The sequence below is a fragment of the Hyla sarda genome, chromosome 5, assembly GCF_029499605.1.
Source record: "Hyla sarda isolate aHylSar1 chromosome 5, aHylSar1.hap1, whole genome shotgun sequence".
In the NCBI taxonomy this organism is placed as follows: domain Eukaryota; kingdom Metazoa; phylum Chordata; class Amphibia; order Anura; family Hylidae; genus Hyla; species Hyla sarda.
In genome coordinates this window covers 91,785,359-91,800,507 of record NC_079193.1, presented here as the reverse complement: position 1 = coordinate 91,800,507, position 15,149 = coordinate 91,785,359, and the positions used below count along the sequence as shown (strand labels likewise).

General features: G+C 40.1%; 1 protein-coding gene across 3 annotated transcripts in view; it reads right to left on the bottom strand.

The window, feature by feature from the left end:
* Positions 1 to 15,149, bottom strand: part of PLCL2 (phospholipase C like 2) — a 208,145-nt gene that overhangs the window by 82,756 nt on the left and 110,240 nt on the right. For all 3 annotated transcript variants that reach the window (XM_056519927.1, XM_056519928.1, XM_056519929.1), the window contains exon 3: positions 8,697 to 11,177. In XM_056519927.1, the coding sequence (XP_056375902.1) occupies positions 8,697 to 11,177 (2,481 nt within the window). The remainder of the gene's footprint in view (positions 1 to 8,696; positions 11,178 to 15,149) is intronic.

Here is a 15,149-nt window from a genome sequence, read left to right as displayed (position 1 = left end):
ATATGAAACTCGTAGGAGACTATTAATCTGCTTAAAACTGAAAACTGAAGTAGCAAGCTTGAAATGGGCAGAATGGGTACATTTTCGTGAACATGCTTCTCAAAACGGACCATGGTTTACCTTAATGGGGTTATCCAGGAAAAACTTTTTTTTATATATCAACTGGCTCCAGAAAGTTAAACAGATTTGTAAATTACTTCTATTAAAAAATCTTAATCCTTCCAGTACTTATTAGCTGCTGAAGTTGAGTTGTTCTTTTCTTCTCTCTGATAACACCTGTCTTTGAAACTGTCCAGAGTAGAAGCAAATCTTCATAGCAAACCTCTTCTACCCTGTGCAGAAAAGAACAACTCAACTTCAGCAGCTGATAATTATTGGAAGGATTAAAGTGCACCTGTCAGCAGAAAAACAGGTGTATAAATAATAAACCCATAACTACTGTGATCTAAATACATATTTTCCAAAAGTCCCAGTCCCAAGTTTATTGAATCTCCGGCAAATCCAAATCAGATAGCGATTGTCTCGGGCTCAGAAGTTCCCTGGGATTTTAAAAAAGATAACCTGTCACTGGACCATGTTTTCCTGCTGACAGGTCCACTTTAATATTTTTTTTTTTAAAAGAAGTAATTTACAAATCTGTTTAAACCCGGAGGTTTCCGAAACAGGAGACACAGCTCACGCATTCTAGGGAGATCGCGGCGGGTCCCAGTGGCGGGCCCCCCGCGATCAGACATCTTATCCCCTATCCTTTGGATAGGGGATAAAATGTTTTTTCCCGGAATACCCCTTTAAAAGGATGTAAGAACTGAAAGAGGCAATATAAGATGCTGCCCATACAATATAAAAGGATGTGAAACCTCAGAGGACTCTTCTATGTGGCTGCTGTATGCCAACTTTGCCTATGGAAGAAACTGCCCTGCTGAACGGAAATTAAAGTTTCGAAGAAAATTTACCATAATTTGATTATTGTGTTCATTAGAGGCTGAGGAAAATCCACTTCGACATTTAAGAACTGACACAGTTTTCAATAGACTCTGGAGGTCAAGTGTGCATGGGAAGTCATTGTAGGCAGAAAATCTATTAGATAAACAAAGTAGCCAAATAGACTGCAGGCTACCAACAGTAATGGCAGATGGCATTCAATGTCTATTGCACCCCCAACTGACCAGCAAGTTTGGAGGAATGACCAGTGTTTATAGTACATACTGTTATAGTCTAGTGTTTTTTCCCCTTCAAACTATAAGGAATAAAAAAGTCTTTCCTGGAGAGTTTTTTTTTTTTAAATAATGTCAGCTAGGGCTGCAGGCAATATGCATCAGGGATCACTGAAATACACAGGTTGAGTAGCCAGATCTTCGGGGTCAAAAGATTGTGAGAATACTTTAACATTCTTGGAAGCTGGACGGTGATGTAGGACAAAATCAAAAAGGGAGAAAAATAACGCCCAGTTTGTTGGGGATTCAAAGGGGTATTCCAGGAAAAAAAAAAATTTTATATATATAAACTGGCTCCAGAAAGTTAAACAGATTTGTAAATTACTTCTATTAAAAAATCTTAATCCTTTCAGTACTTATGAGCTTCCGAAGTTAAGGTTGTTCTTTTCTGTCTAAGTGCTCTCTGATGACACGTGTCTCGGGAACCGCCCAGTTTAGAAGCAAATCCCCATAGTAAACCTCTTCTAAACTGAGCATTTCCCGAGACACGTGTCATCAGAGAGCACTTAGACAGAAAAGAACAACCTTAACTTCAGAAGCTCATAAGTACTGAAAGAATTAAGATTTTTTAATGGAAGTCATTTACAAATCTGTTTAACTTTCTGGAGCCAGTTGATATATAAAAAAAATTTTTTTCCTGGATAACCCCTTTAATTTGTGTGATGCCTGCAAATGGAATAGAGTTTTGTGGTCAGGATAGACGAGCGTTACCAGATGACAAGTCCTTTCCAACAGACATCTCTATTTCTCAAAGGGGAATTTAATGTCCAAAAGTTCTTGGCCTCTGATGCTGTAGTTTTTTCTTAAGCCTTTTCTGTGTGGGAACAGCTAAAATTCTCACTGACAAGGCATACACTACCAAGAAAAATAATATATTGGGTGAAAAACTGACGCTTTACCCTTTAAAGTAATAGCTGTAATAGGTGTCATCAGGGAAGAACAAGGGGTATGAACTATAAACAAAATTCACCTAACTCTAGGAAACCCCTGGGGTGAGGTCACTAAAAATCTACAGATAGCTTGTCCTGATTAACTTTCAGCTCTTGGCAAGAGAATATGTACCTCAGGAGGGGCAACTGGGACATCTCAAAAAAGGTAAAAAAAAAAAGTTTAACAAACAGACAACCCTCACAGAGACATCCCATAACAGTATGCACATGTTCCCAATGGGAATTTACACGGATGTCATCCAAGTATACCACCACATTAAAATGTATTGTTTGTGAACTCTTGGAAGCTAGGGCATTACTAAACCCGAAAGTTAGGCCCAAATAATCAAAGTGGGCATTACTGAGCTAAAAACACATGACCAAATAAAAGTGTCTGTCTAAGGTGTTACCCATCGTCTACTATTACCGTAATTTCCTTTGCAAATGCAGATCAAATTGTAGGTCTCTTTTAAATCCAGCTTAGTGAAGACCTATCCCCTGTATCTGGTCAAAAAGCAGATGATTTGTTCTTAAAGTGCAACTGTCATTAAATTATACTCCCATTAACTATTCCCAGAAGGAAAAAGTTGTTAACATTTACAACTCAAGCATACCTTTTGCTGCTTTCTAGCAGCTTTGACAAGGCTAAAAAAAAATGCTTTATAAAGACGTTCGGCAACAGTCGGATAGGAGTGGCTATGGCCCGGTGATTGACACACAGGTCCCAGCGTATAGGCTCCTTATTCTTTTTATATGAGGGCGGCGAGTTTTCTACTGTAGAAGAAAAAACATTGCCCGCTCTCCTGACTTCCTAGAGTGCACACTGGTGATGCGATGCGGGCGGCCAGTTTTCACAGCAAGCGCTCTCTGTGCTGCTGCTAGCATTTCGCCATGCACTGGAGCCATCGGGAGCAAGCGTCCACATTGCATCACCGGTGTGCACTCTAGGAAGTCAGAAGAGGCACTGTTTTTTCTTCTACAGTAGAAAACTCGCCGCCTGCATGTAAGAAGAACAAAGAGCCAATGAGCTGGGACCTTTGTGACCGTCTTATAAAGCATTTTTTAGCCTGATTAAAGCTGCTAGAAAGCAGCAAAAGGTATGCTTGAGTTGTAATTGATAACAACTTTGTCATCCTGGGATTAGTTTATGGGGATACAAATTAGTGACAGTTGCACTTTAACTGTAACCTCATTAAGGCCATTATAGTCTACAAAAAGAAGACATCTCGAGTGAGGGAAGGGGACTTGCATATAAAACCCTTTCCAGATTATTTTATTAAGATAAAATAATGGATAGAGCTCACCACAGTGTGGTGCAGTGGTAGGAAACACAAGATAATTGTATAGTCATAGGGTCTATGCGCAGGATAAAGACTCTGCCTCTTGTTTACTAAAAATGGCAGTCACCCTTACACATTATTTTGAGGAAGACATCGACAAATGTAGACTGAACTACTGAGAGAAGGTCACGCCAGGAAAGCAATAAGCAAGACTAGGCTGTTAGACAGAGGTAAGTAAGGGGTGGGCTGGACACAGATCTTACTTAAAGGAGAACTGTAGTGAAAAATTTTCATTTCCTCTGTGCCCGGGCTGCAAAAACAAAAAAAAAATTATATCGGTGTCCTGATCCTCTGGTGCTGGTCTTCTTCCTGCTTCTTGGGGATGGTGAGACATACTGGACTCAGTGTATCGCCGGCCACAGCGATGTCCCAGCTCGGCCGGTGATAGGCTGAGCACACTGTAAGGAACCCGGGCAGCAGGGAGAAGGCGGGCCCAGGCTCATTACATGACAGTGCGCTCAGCCTATCACTGGCCGAGGCGGGACATCGCTGCGGCCGGAGAGATACTATGAGTGCAGTATGACTCACCGTTCCCAGGAAGAAGACCAGCTACAGAGGACCGGGACGCCGACATTGGCGCAATGGAGGAATGTCGGAAGGTGAGTTAAAGTTTGTTTTTTAAGTTTTTGCAGCCCGGGCACAGAGGTAATGAAACATTTTTCACTACAGTTCTCCTTTAAACATCGGACTAAAACGGTAATACATTTTTTTACATTTTTAAGCAATAAATGAATCATATTTAAGTAAAAGCAGGGGACATGGGGACATAGTTTTGAAGTTGAACACAAGGAGAATTGTGCTGGATGTATTTCAAAACTGTGACCAACCAGTACATATTGCTGTCATACACAATTTGGCCACTCTTCCTAAGTCTTAATACGTCCCTTCTGAATACCTCTATATGATCATAGAATAAAAAAAAAAAATATATATATATATATATATATATATATATATATATTCAGTCAAAAGAACTGTAATAGTGGGTTAATTCTCAATCTTAGCTTTTTTCATGTAAACACCACAGCAGTACTGAGGTACATCTCAAACATACTTGTCAGGAAATTTTATAGAGTTTTTTTTTAAATGGGCACTCTCATGAAAACTAATTTTTGCTATTGCACTCCTTATGGTAAATGAAAAATATTTCTAATATACTTTGTTTAAAAAAAATGAAGTTTTCTTTGTTTTATTTGTGCTTAAAAAAGCTCAAGAGCACATCTTCCCCCAACTCATACACAGACTTTGGACCAAAGTCCAAACACAGGAAGTGCCGCCTGGAGTGCTGAGGGGTGTGTGTCCAACCAACAGCATATGGCAGTTATGTGTGAGAGGAGCTATGATTGGATGAGGCTGGACACCCCCCCCCCCCCCTCAGCACTCCAGGCGGCACTTCCTGTGTTTGGACTTTGGTCCAAAGTCTGTGTATGAGTTGGGGGAAGATTTGCTCTTGAGCTTTTTTAAGCACAAATAAAACATAGAAAACATAATAGCAAAAATTAGTTTTAATGAGAGTGACCCTTTAATCTGCAGAATAAACATAATAAATAATAGGGCAAGGGCCAACAAAATCTAGCTTAATGTAGTGACAGTACAATTACTTTGGGAATTACTTAAATGGGCAATGCCAGGTTCAAAAACTTTTTATAAGTTGTACATATTGGCATAAAAATACCCTTTCTAATATACTTCATGGCTAATTCAAAAAAGACCAATAGGGGTCTCTATACGATATAGAAAATAATCCTGAGGAAAAAGTCCAGAAAGTGAGGGGGGAACTAGTACTCCTCTGTGCTCACTCCTGTCATATCAGACTGCAGCATAAAAACAGAGAGTAGGGGTTTACAGAGCAGCCTGCAGTGATTGTATATAGAGACCTAGCCACTGCACAGCAGACTCAGTTAGGAAAATAAGTCATGCAGAGTGAGGACATGCCCCTTCCAGAGCACAGTATGACAAACCAAGAAGATATATGTGAGAGAAATATAAGGACTAGACAGATAAAAATATATGTACATGATCAGGGTTAGGTCCTGAGGAACATATAACTTTTTCCTTTTTTTTTTGGGGGGGGGGGGGGAGATATAGGAAGTACTCTCTAATTACTACTTTTTCCTCTCAATAGAATTATTCTGTCCGGATGTCCTTTTCACTATTAGTCTCGTAGCTCTGCCTAATAAAAACAGAACCATCAAATGGTATCTACCATGAGGATTGATGAGGAACAACTGACCATTAGACTGAAGTAAATCAGAAACTTTAACTTAAAGGGAAGCCTACATATTGGACAATGAATCACCCCCATTACTACATTACCATTGGTAATATTGGGAACACTGGTAAAAGCACTGCCTAGGAATAGCAGCATGTTTCTCTAGTAGTTCTGAAGAACGGTTTTAAAACCTGCACTATATCTTCTACTGCCACCATAATTTTACCTTAAGGGTCTATTCACACGTACAGTATTCTGCGCAGATTTGATGCGCAGGATTTCAAGCTGTGTTCAGTCATTCAGTTTACATTAAAATCTGCAGCAGAAAATCCTGCGCATCAAATCTGCTCAGAATACTGCACATGTGAATAGACCCTAAATACAATGCAGAACAGTGTTTTGTGAGCGTGTTATGTTCCCCTTACCCACGATACAACCAACTGGCCTACGTGACAAACTTGTTCAACTCAACTATTAGGATAAAAACATGTAAGTAGATGTGTGTGGGGTTTGTTAATCATTTAGGGGTTGTCCACAGTTTGTGTGTGGTTTTGCAGCTCAGTTTAATTGAATTGAATGAGGCTGAGCTGCAAAACCACACACAAACTGTGGATAAGTTTGGCATTGCTTACAGAGGAAAAAAATCATATTGTTGTTATCGTGCATAACGCCTTTAAAGGGGTATTCTGGCTTTATACATCTTATCTCCGATCCAAAAGGATAGGGGATAAGATGCATGATTGCAGGGGTCCCGACACTGGGGACCCCCACAATCTCGGTGAAGCCCCTGGAATTCTGTGCTAGGCGCTGCCTCCAAGACGGGTTTCCACTGGGTTTTAACTGGGTTTCCACTGGGTTTTTGAGCCAAAGCCAAAAGTGGACCCCTGAGGAAGGAGAAGTGTAAGACCAGGTTTCCACATAGGTTTTTTGGCGTTTTTATTTTTTTTTATGCTGCCACTGCAATTTTGAGCAAAAATATTAGAAGTGGATCCAGCAGGAATGAGAAGTAGATGTCCTTCCTTTACATTTCTCATTCCTTTTGAATACACTTCTGGCTTTGGCTCAAAAACTGCAGTTTTCAAAAGAACTGCCATATGGAAACCAAGCCTTAGGCTGTTGGGTACCTCACCCGCATCTCTTACCTTATCAGACGTTATTGTAGGAATTATTAATAAAACACATTCATCACATTGTTTCTCTGAGCTATTTCTGTATAATGTGCTTTTTCGGCTAACTCTAGGGAGGTGCAGTGAAGCATGTGCACTACTAAGTCAGATGGTCTTGTGCATGTCAAAGTAAAATAATGTCTCCCTTTTTCAAACAAAGCAAAACTTCAAACCTGTGAATTAGAACAGGATCCTTAAATATTTATTTAAACCACATGTTAGCATTGTGAGACTTAAAGAAGAGAAATATGTTCCAGCCACTTGTATTCAAACTGCTGCAGAAAGTATTAAAGAGAATATGTCACGGAAGGCACATAAACTGGAAACTTTAGGCTGTGACCAAATTGCAGTGCCCAGCAAGGTGACCTCCTCATTGTTTAACACAATTTATTCTAATGAATGATTGTAATAATAAGCTTCCAGACCCTGATGCTAAACCTGTAATGAACCCTTCAGATATCACCTACTATTTATATTACTATTATGTGACAGAGGCCCTTTAGAGTACAAATGACCTTTGCATTTAGAATCCTGTAAGCTATGTATAAAGAGTTACCTTTAAAGGGGTATTCCGGGCAAAAACATTTTACCCCCTATCCAAAGGATAGGAGATAAGATGTCTGATAGTGGGGGGGGCCTGCTGCGGATACCCCCCGTGATCTCCCTGCAGCACCCACTTTCTATGCGGGTGCTGAATCTCAAGTTTCGGAAACCTCCGGGTTTCCGGGACAGGGGACGTGACGTCACGCCATGCCCCCTCCATTCATGTCTATGGGAGGGGGCGTGACGGCTGTCACGCCCCCTCCCACAGACATGAATGGAGGGGGCGTGGCGTGAATCAACGGTTTGGTGTGAATCAAGGTTTCCAAAACTTGAGATTCAGCACCCGGATAGAAAGTGGGTGCTGCAGGGAGTATACGCAGCAGGCCCCCCACTATCAGACATCTTATCCCCTATCCTTTGGATAGGGGATAAAATGTTTTTGCCCGGAATACTCCTTTAATGTGTTGTATCACATGAGACAACCCATTCACACTAGAGTTGTCCCTGCAGATTTTGCTTTGCAAAGCCACGGGCAGCCAGACCTTTCCATCTGGTATGGATGCTATCTAGATAAAAGTCTATCTATGTAATACATAGATGGCTCAAGGCTGCCACAGGTACTGTCACAGGGATCTTCCCCATTCTAACCCATGGGTGAGTGGGAGTCCCATTCTTTGGCTTTCTGTGACTGTCTTCATGAAAGTTGCTTTTGTGATTCAAGTTACAAAATAAAAGAAAAGAAAAAAGAAAAAATTCACACAACATCTAAAATGATGAAACATTAAAGGGGTATTCCAGGAAAAACCTTTTTTTTTATATATATATATATATATATCAACTGGCTCCAGAAAGTTTAACAGATTTGTAAATTACTTCTATTAAAAAATCCTAATCCTTCCAATAATTAACAGCTGCTGAAGTTGAGTTGTTGGTTTCTATCTGGCAAAAGTGCTCTCTGCTGACATCTCTGCTTGTCTCGGGAACTGCACAGAGTAGGAGAGGTTTGCTATGAGGATTTGCTTCTAAACTGGGCGGTTCCCGAGACACGTGTCATCAGAGAGCACTTGGACAGAAAAGAACAACTCAACTTCAGCAGCTCATAAGTAATGAAAGGATTAAGATTTTTTTTAATAGAAGTAATTTACAAATCTGTTTAACTTTCTGGAGCCAGTTGATATATAAAAAAAGTTTTTTCCTGGATAACCCCTTTAAGACGCAATAAAATGCATTTATATATTAATATGTATGCTTCCTGCGGTAAATGTATTCCCTACCCTTAATATTTTTCTTACCTGCATGTTTTCACGTAGGTCTGTGGCTTCTCTTATAGGCTGAATGGCGTTTTTGAAGACTTCATCAATGGACTTTATCAATAATGTCCTCATTGATGCATAATCCCTTGACTTCTTAGCTTTCCTCACTGACAGACCACGTTTATGAGGCTTTCCTCCACCCCTGCGGTTTGTAATGGCTACATGGACAAATAAAGAGGCATGAGCCAAAACATCTCCAGTTAAAGATTGTAGGGGAACATGTCTGTATCCAGGTTGTAGACACTCAAATGGGATAGTATACTGCCCAATAAACTCATCTCCGATATAGTCATCGTCTAGCACCACAAAGCGAACCATTGTTAGTTCTGGAAGATTAATCTGAAATTCAAAACTTTCATCAAATATTGGATTGTCTCCGTTCTGATGCACTGTTTTTGTTCTCTGCTCAGCACAGTCAGCAGGTATTCCATGGATTTCAACATAGACATAAGGATCCACAACATCTCCTTTAGCGCCTGATCCTTTAGGTTTTGGAAAATTCTGCCCACTTATGATTTTAATATGAAGAAGCTGAGGAGAAACTCCAGGCACAGAATCTTTTGTGTTTGCACTAAAAAAAGAGACCTCCTCGCGCATAATAGCAGGTCGTAAAACAAATCCACAATTTCCATTCTGTCGAAACCAGCCAATATTAAGATCCATCATTAACCCTGGAGTTTGAAAATTCATAGCAACTATTTGACAACCACATTTCCAATAATCTTGCGGGTTCATGTTGCTGGAGTCTATTCTCATTGGGCTTGGGAATATTCGAGAAAGAAACTTTTTGTTATAGTTGACAAAATCACCAGGACTTTCATTTGCATATTTGCCAGCTACAACTTCATTGAAGGAGGACATCTCCCAGTACTTCTGGCTCTGAAACGATGTCTGGAAGTCAGAGAACTGAACAGACTTACAAAGACTAACAAGGTCAGAGAGCTCTTTGCAGAGTGGTACTCGCTTAACAGGAACAATATTTTGCTGTTCTTCTCCTTTTTCCACCCGTTGCGACATTTCTAAGCCTTCATCTTCGTCTGTAACATCACCTTCAAATCCCGAACAATCAAGTGGGAGCTTTTTAGCCTTCATTATTATTTTGCCTTTTAAAGCCTCCGGTGAGGGGAGATAGGAGTCTTCTGCTTGGGCAGGAGTGGTATAAAGTTTGTCTCCTAAGATTTTTTTCATGTGTTGGACCATAACTTTCTGCTGCTTGACAGAACAATGGTTTTCTAAACAAAGAATTAATGGAAACTCTGATGCATGGAAGACGTATTTGTTAATGATGTCAATCACACTACGGAAGACAATCTGTGTTGTCATTGTGTGGCCAGTGTAAATCACCGGTTCATTATCTGGACCATCCCAGACATCCAGTTCAACACTTCTACACCCCATTTTGAGAGCACGAATATAACCTGTAATATCTGAAGGACCTCTAAACTGATCTTCTATTAAATACGTGTTATGGGATGAATTTATATAGTAATGGGATAAAGGCTGTGTCATATCTTGGCAAACTTTTTTGTGTTCTGGATCAAAAATACTACAATCTGGAGACATAAGATAATTTGTAAAGCCATCCAAAGACAGACAACCTTTCTCCTGGCCTTTAGATGGTTCATATTTCTTGATAATGTCAAGGCTCATTTCCTCTGTTACTTTTGCCACACCTTGTTCTGCTTCCAGGAACATCATGAGGTCCTTCGTGTCCAAGTATTCCTTATTGCTTGAGAACTGCACAAGCAAAAAGTAAATCTCTGGCCTAGTGCATAGTTCATGGAAAACTTCAATAAACTCATCTTGGGTCACATCAGTGTGGCTTTTTTCTTTAGATTTCTGTAATTCTTTGAATTTTAATTCAATTTTGCTACCTTTAAGACCCGGGTTTAACGTTTTTATAAATTGCACTGCTTTACAAAGAGGTACCTGCCCCACATTCTCCTCATCTACTTCCCTGAACATTTGAGAAAGCCATGACATCCGCATGTTATCCTGGAAACTTTCAATCATATCAAGAGTATGCTTCCCGTATGAAATTAAATACCGTAAACCTGTAACCCAAATATTGGCCACATCAGCAGAGTTTGCAACAAGATCTAGGGTTTCATAATTATCTCCATATATAATAGAAAATGCTGAGTCTTCTGAAATCTGGTCATAAATTCCATTGCTACGAAAAATATCAGTATTTTTTCCAGTTCGGACCTCTTTCACAGATCTAATGTCAATTTTTGCTTTTTCGGAATCTTTCTTGGAAGGCTCCCACCTCAAGGATTGCATATCCGCATCCAAAAGAAAGTATCTGTGATAGATCCTGGAGTTGGACCGGACTTTTTTCAGTTCTGATCCTTCAACCATTGCATTTATGCAATCACTTGCGCTGCTGATCTTTTTTTCGGCTGGCATACTGCTGAATGATACAGTCTTCTTTCGTTCTCGTTTCTGCTTTGTGCCATCCTAGAAATGAAAGTTATAAAAACAGATTAATCATTAAAAAAAATTATAATACATTATAATGTGGAAAACTTTTTTTTCCCAAACAATTAGGTTTGTTATGTGTAAGTGAATGGGCATGCGGTAAGTATGGTGCAGTGTACTTTTGAATGTGTTGCAAAGTATATCTCTGACCTAGCTACAAAAGGTGATTATTTTTACAGGAAGAGAATATGGGACATTTAAGAGGTTTTATACAGTATGTTTCCATATAATACTAACATACATCAAATAAGCTACATGTCTAAAAGCATAGAAGTTCATACCAACATTTTACTTAAAAACCTAAACGGTTCAAGACCAACTTAGGAGTAGACTCAACAAATATAGTACTCAGTACAGGAATGAAAATGGAGCTTTGCATTATAATCTTTGTTCTTTAAAGCAGTTCTTCCATTGGGATAAACCCAGTCCTAATGCTCTATTAAAGCATATGAATGTTATAGTGGGGGTTCCTATTTGGCTTACTGCTCTATGAGCCAAAGCAAAGCAGAAAGCTACTTACAATGGACACCATATATTACTACATTAAAGGGGTTATTCAGGAATAGAATAACACGGCTAATTTCTTTCAAAAACAGCTCCATGTCTGTCTCCAGATTGGGTGTGGTTTTACAATTTGGCTCCATTCAATTCAATGGAACTGAGCTGCAGAACCATGCCCAAAATGGAGACAGACGGGGAGCTGTCTTTGAAAGAAAGAAACTCTGTTTTCTAGTCCTGGATAACCTCTTTAAATGAATAGCTTTAGGAATCTTATCCATACAAAAACACATAATCACTTTAACAAACTTTGCATAAATTGATTGTACATGTGAATACAGGATAAATATACCTTATCAGAAAAAAATGCTTCTTTCTCCACTTATCAAGCTTATTTCCATTTCCCCTGGCTGCTAAACTTTCATTCACTCAAAAAAAAAAGCAATGGAGTCATGTGTTTACAAGTTGGACTAGCACATAACTGGTTACTTGCTGCCAATACAAGTCTATGGAGTGGTATCCAGACCGGTGTTCCATGGACGTGGAGCAGAAAAATTATAGGTATAGTTCGGCACCAAACTGCTCAGACACAAGGAAGGTGGTGTAGGTTAAGATAAAGTCCTTTATTCCAAAGAGCCTTAAAACAAACGTGTTCCGGGTCTGTGACCCTTTCTCAATGCCTGTTGTATATTGAGAAAGGGTCACAGACATGAAACGAATTTGTTTTAAGGCTCATTGGAATAAAGTACTTTATCTTAACCTACACCACCTTCCTTGTGTTAGAGCGGTTTGGCGCGGAACTATACCAGTGATTTTTCTGCTCCACGTCCATGGATCACCCATCTGGATACTGCACCCCTTGGCCAGGAGGCTCCTGGATCCGAGTACCAGTCGACTGCACCGCATTAACGCAGCAAACGCTGTTGAGGTAGTTGTGTACAAATACACAACTACAAAAGGTGAGCACCTTTTCACTTTGCTTAATATACTGCCCCATGAGAAGCTCTGCTGTTTTTGTTTTACCTTAGTACTACAAAGTCTATGGAGTAGGGAGGAGTGAGATGGGAAGGGAAGTGAGTTCAGAGGGCAAAAAGGGTGACTAGACAAGCTAACTAAGAAATATAACTCAACCCAGGGCTTGATTTACAGCTAGGCTAGTATAGGCTAGGTTAACATTTGTATCAGGGCTCCTTCCGGGGTCTGCCTTACAGACTTCTTTTGAGACCAGAAAGAGGAGCCAATCCCGAGAGAGATCCCAAGGTTTTCAAAAGTTTTTATTAAGGTTTTCAACATAAAGGCAGTGAAATAATATCAAAATGTTATATATAGTTTGCCGTTAAATCACAAGTTTCAGGTCTGTGTGATCTTAATCATTAGGGTGGGGAGACGCAGGTCATGCTGGGCTGTGCTGTAGCAGAGGTAACTGTACCATGCTCAGTAAAGTTCTGCGCACAAGCCTTGGCAACCGTACCGCTCAGCATGGCCTGCGTCTCCTCACTCCCACTTGTGCTTTAAAATCAAACAGTATATGAATCGAATCATGGAATAAAAAAATTAAAAAAAAGATATCCTATTGACTTCCGGTCTGTCGGATTTCTGCCTGGTTTCTGTCTATTTAGCAGGATTTGACAGGACAAAAAATTATTGCTTGTAGTAATTTCTTGTCCAGTAAAATACTGCAAAATAAATCTGCAATGGAGCTCCAACACAAGTCTGAACCAAGCCTTAGGCTGTTCATTATTGCTGTATAATGCCCTCCATGCTGCTCCTACTTCTTAGGGTGCACAGTAAAGGGAGCATGGTCCTCTTACGTGTGTGCAGTATATGGGAGCCATCATAGAGTCCATGCTCCACCCATTAAGACATTTCTTAATAGGAAATGAAGCCTGCAGAGGGAAAAACTGGTAAAAAAAAAGCCATATATAAGTTATATAATGGTTAAAATGTAAACTCACAACAACCTGTCCCGAAAAGTCACCTGCAATGACAGGCTACACTAGAAAATTCTTTAGCGTCAATAGAATTTTATAAACCTATCATACCAATTGTAAAAAGCATGTTGCCAAGAATAAGAATATAAAGATCACAGCAAATCAAGCATTCAATCAAATGTGTGTTTTAGCTGAGGTGGCTTTTCTAAATCTGTTCACAGACATTTACGAGACCACAACAAAGTTCATCAACTCTGTTGAACTATAAGTATGGCATGTAATATTTCAGAATACTTTGAAAAAGCACTTGGAGGCTGCAGCTGTCGGCCTAGGTTGGAGCCAGGCGATTTAATATTAACACACTGTGCTATGACTGGACTTCATAAGCTAATGTTGAGCCAACAAGAAAGTTAAAACAGGACAAGGACAACAAAGAACACATATGAGAAATTACTGTTAATGATATAAATACATGAAATGCAAAAGATGTTTAAAAAAAAGTTGCACCAATAGGGTTGATATAAGCCTTCAGTTTTACTGTCAGTTACATGCACTCGAAGGAGTTCTCATAGCAAGATCAAAGTGGCGCTTGTGATTTTGTGAGCACCATGCACCCCCCACCCTCATGTCTACATCTGCAGGAGCTCAGGGGTCTGACAGTAGCAGCATAGCCTCCCTCTACTGACACGGATATAAAGCTGATGGCTTGTTCTATAGATTACATCACTAAGGTAAAGGCCTTGTGCAGCACAAAGGTGGATCTCGGAAAATATATTAAAAAGGGGCATAGTAGTAACACCACACTTATATCTACTTATTAAAAAAAAAATTTTTAAATGGGCACGGTCAGATACAAAAATGTTTTACATCATGGCAAAACTTTAGCCTTTCCAATATACTTCATAAGAAAATTTTATTTCCTTTTTATAGAAATCATGGCTTATAAAATCATGGCTTTCTGTGCTCTCTCCTATCTGATAGCATTCCTCTGTGCTCTCTCCTGTCTGATAGCACTCCTCTGTTCTCTCTCCTGTCTGATATTACTCCTCTGTGCTCTCTCCTGTCTGATAGCATTCCTCTGTGCTCTCTCCTGTCTGATAGCACTCCTCTGTTCTCTCTCCTGTCTGATAGCATTCCTCTGTGCTCTCTCCTGTCTGATAGTACTCCACTGTGCTCTCTCCTGTCTGATAGTACTCCTCTGTGCTCTCTCCTGTCTGATAGCACTCCTCTGTGCTCTCTCCTGTCTGATAGCACTCCTCTGTGCTGTCTCCTGTCTGATAGCACTCCTCTGTGTTCTCTAGTGTCTGATAGCACTCCCCTGTGCTCTGTCCTGTCTGATAGCACTCCTCTGTGCTGTCTCCTGTCTGATAGCACTCCTCTGTGCTCTCTCCTGTCTGATAGCACTCCTCTGTGCTCTCTCCTGTCTGATAGCACTCCTCTGTGCTCTCTCCTGTCTGATAGCACTCCTCTGTGTTCTCTAGTGTCTGATAGCACTCCTCTGTGCTCTGTCCTGTCTGATAGC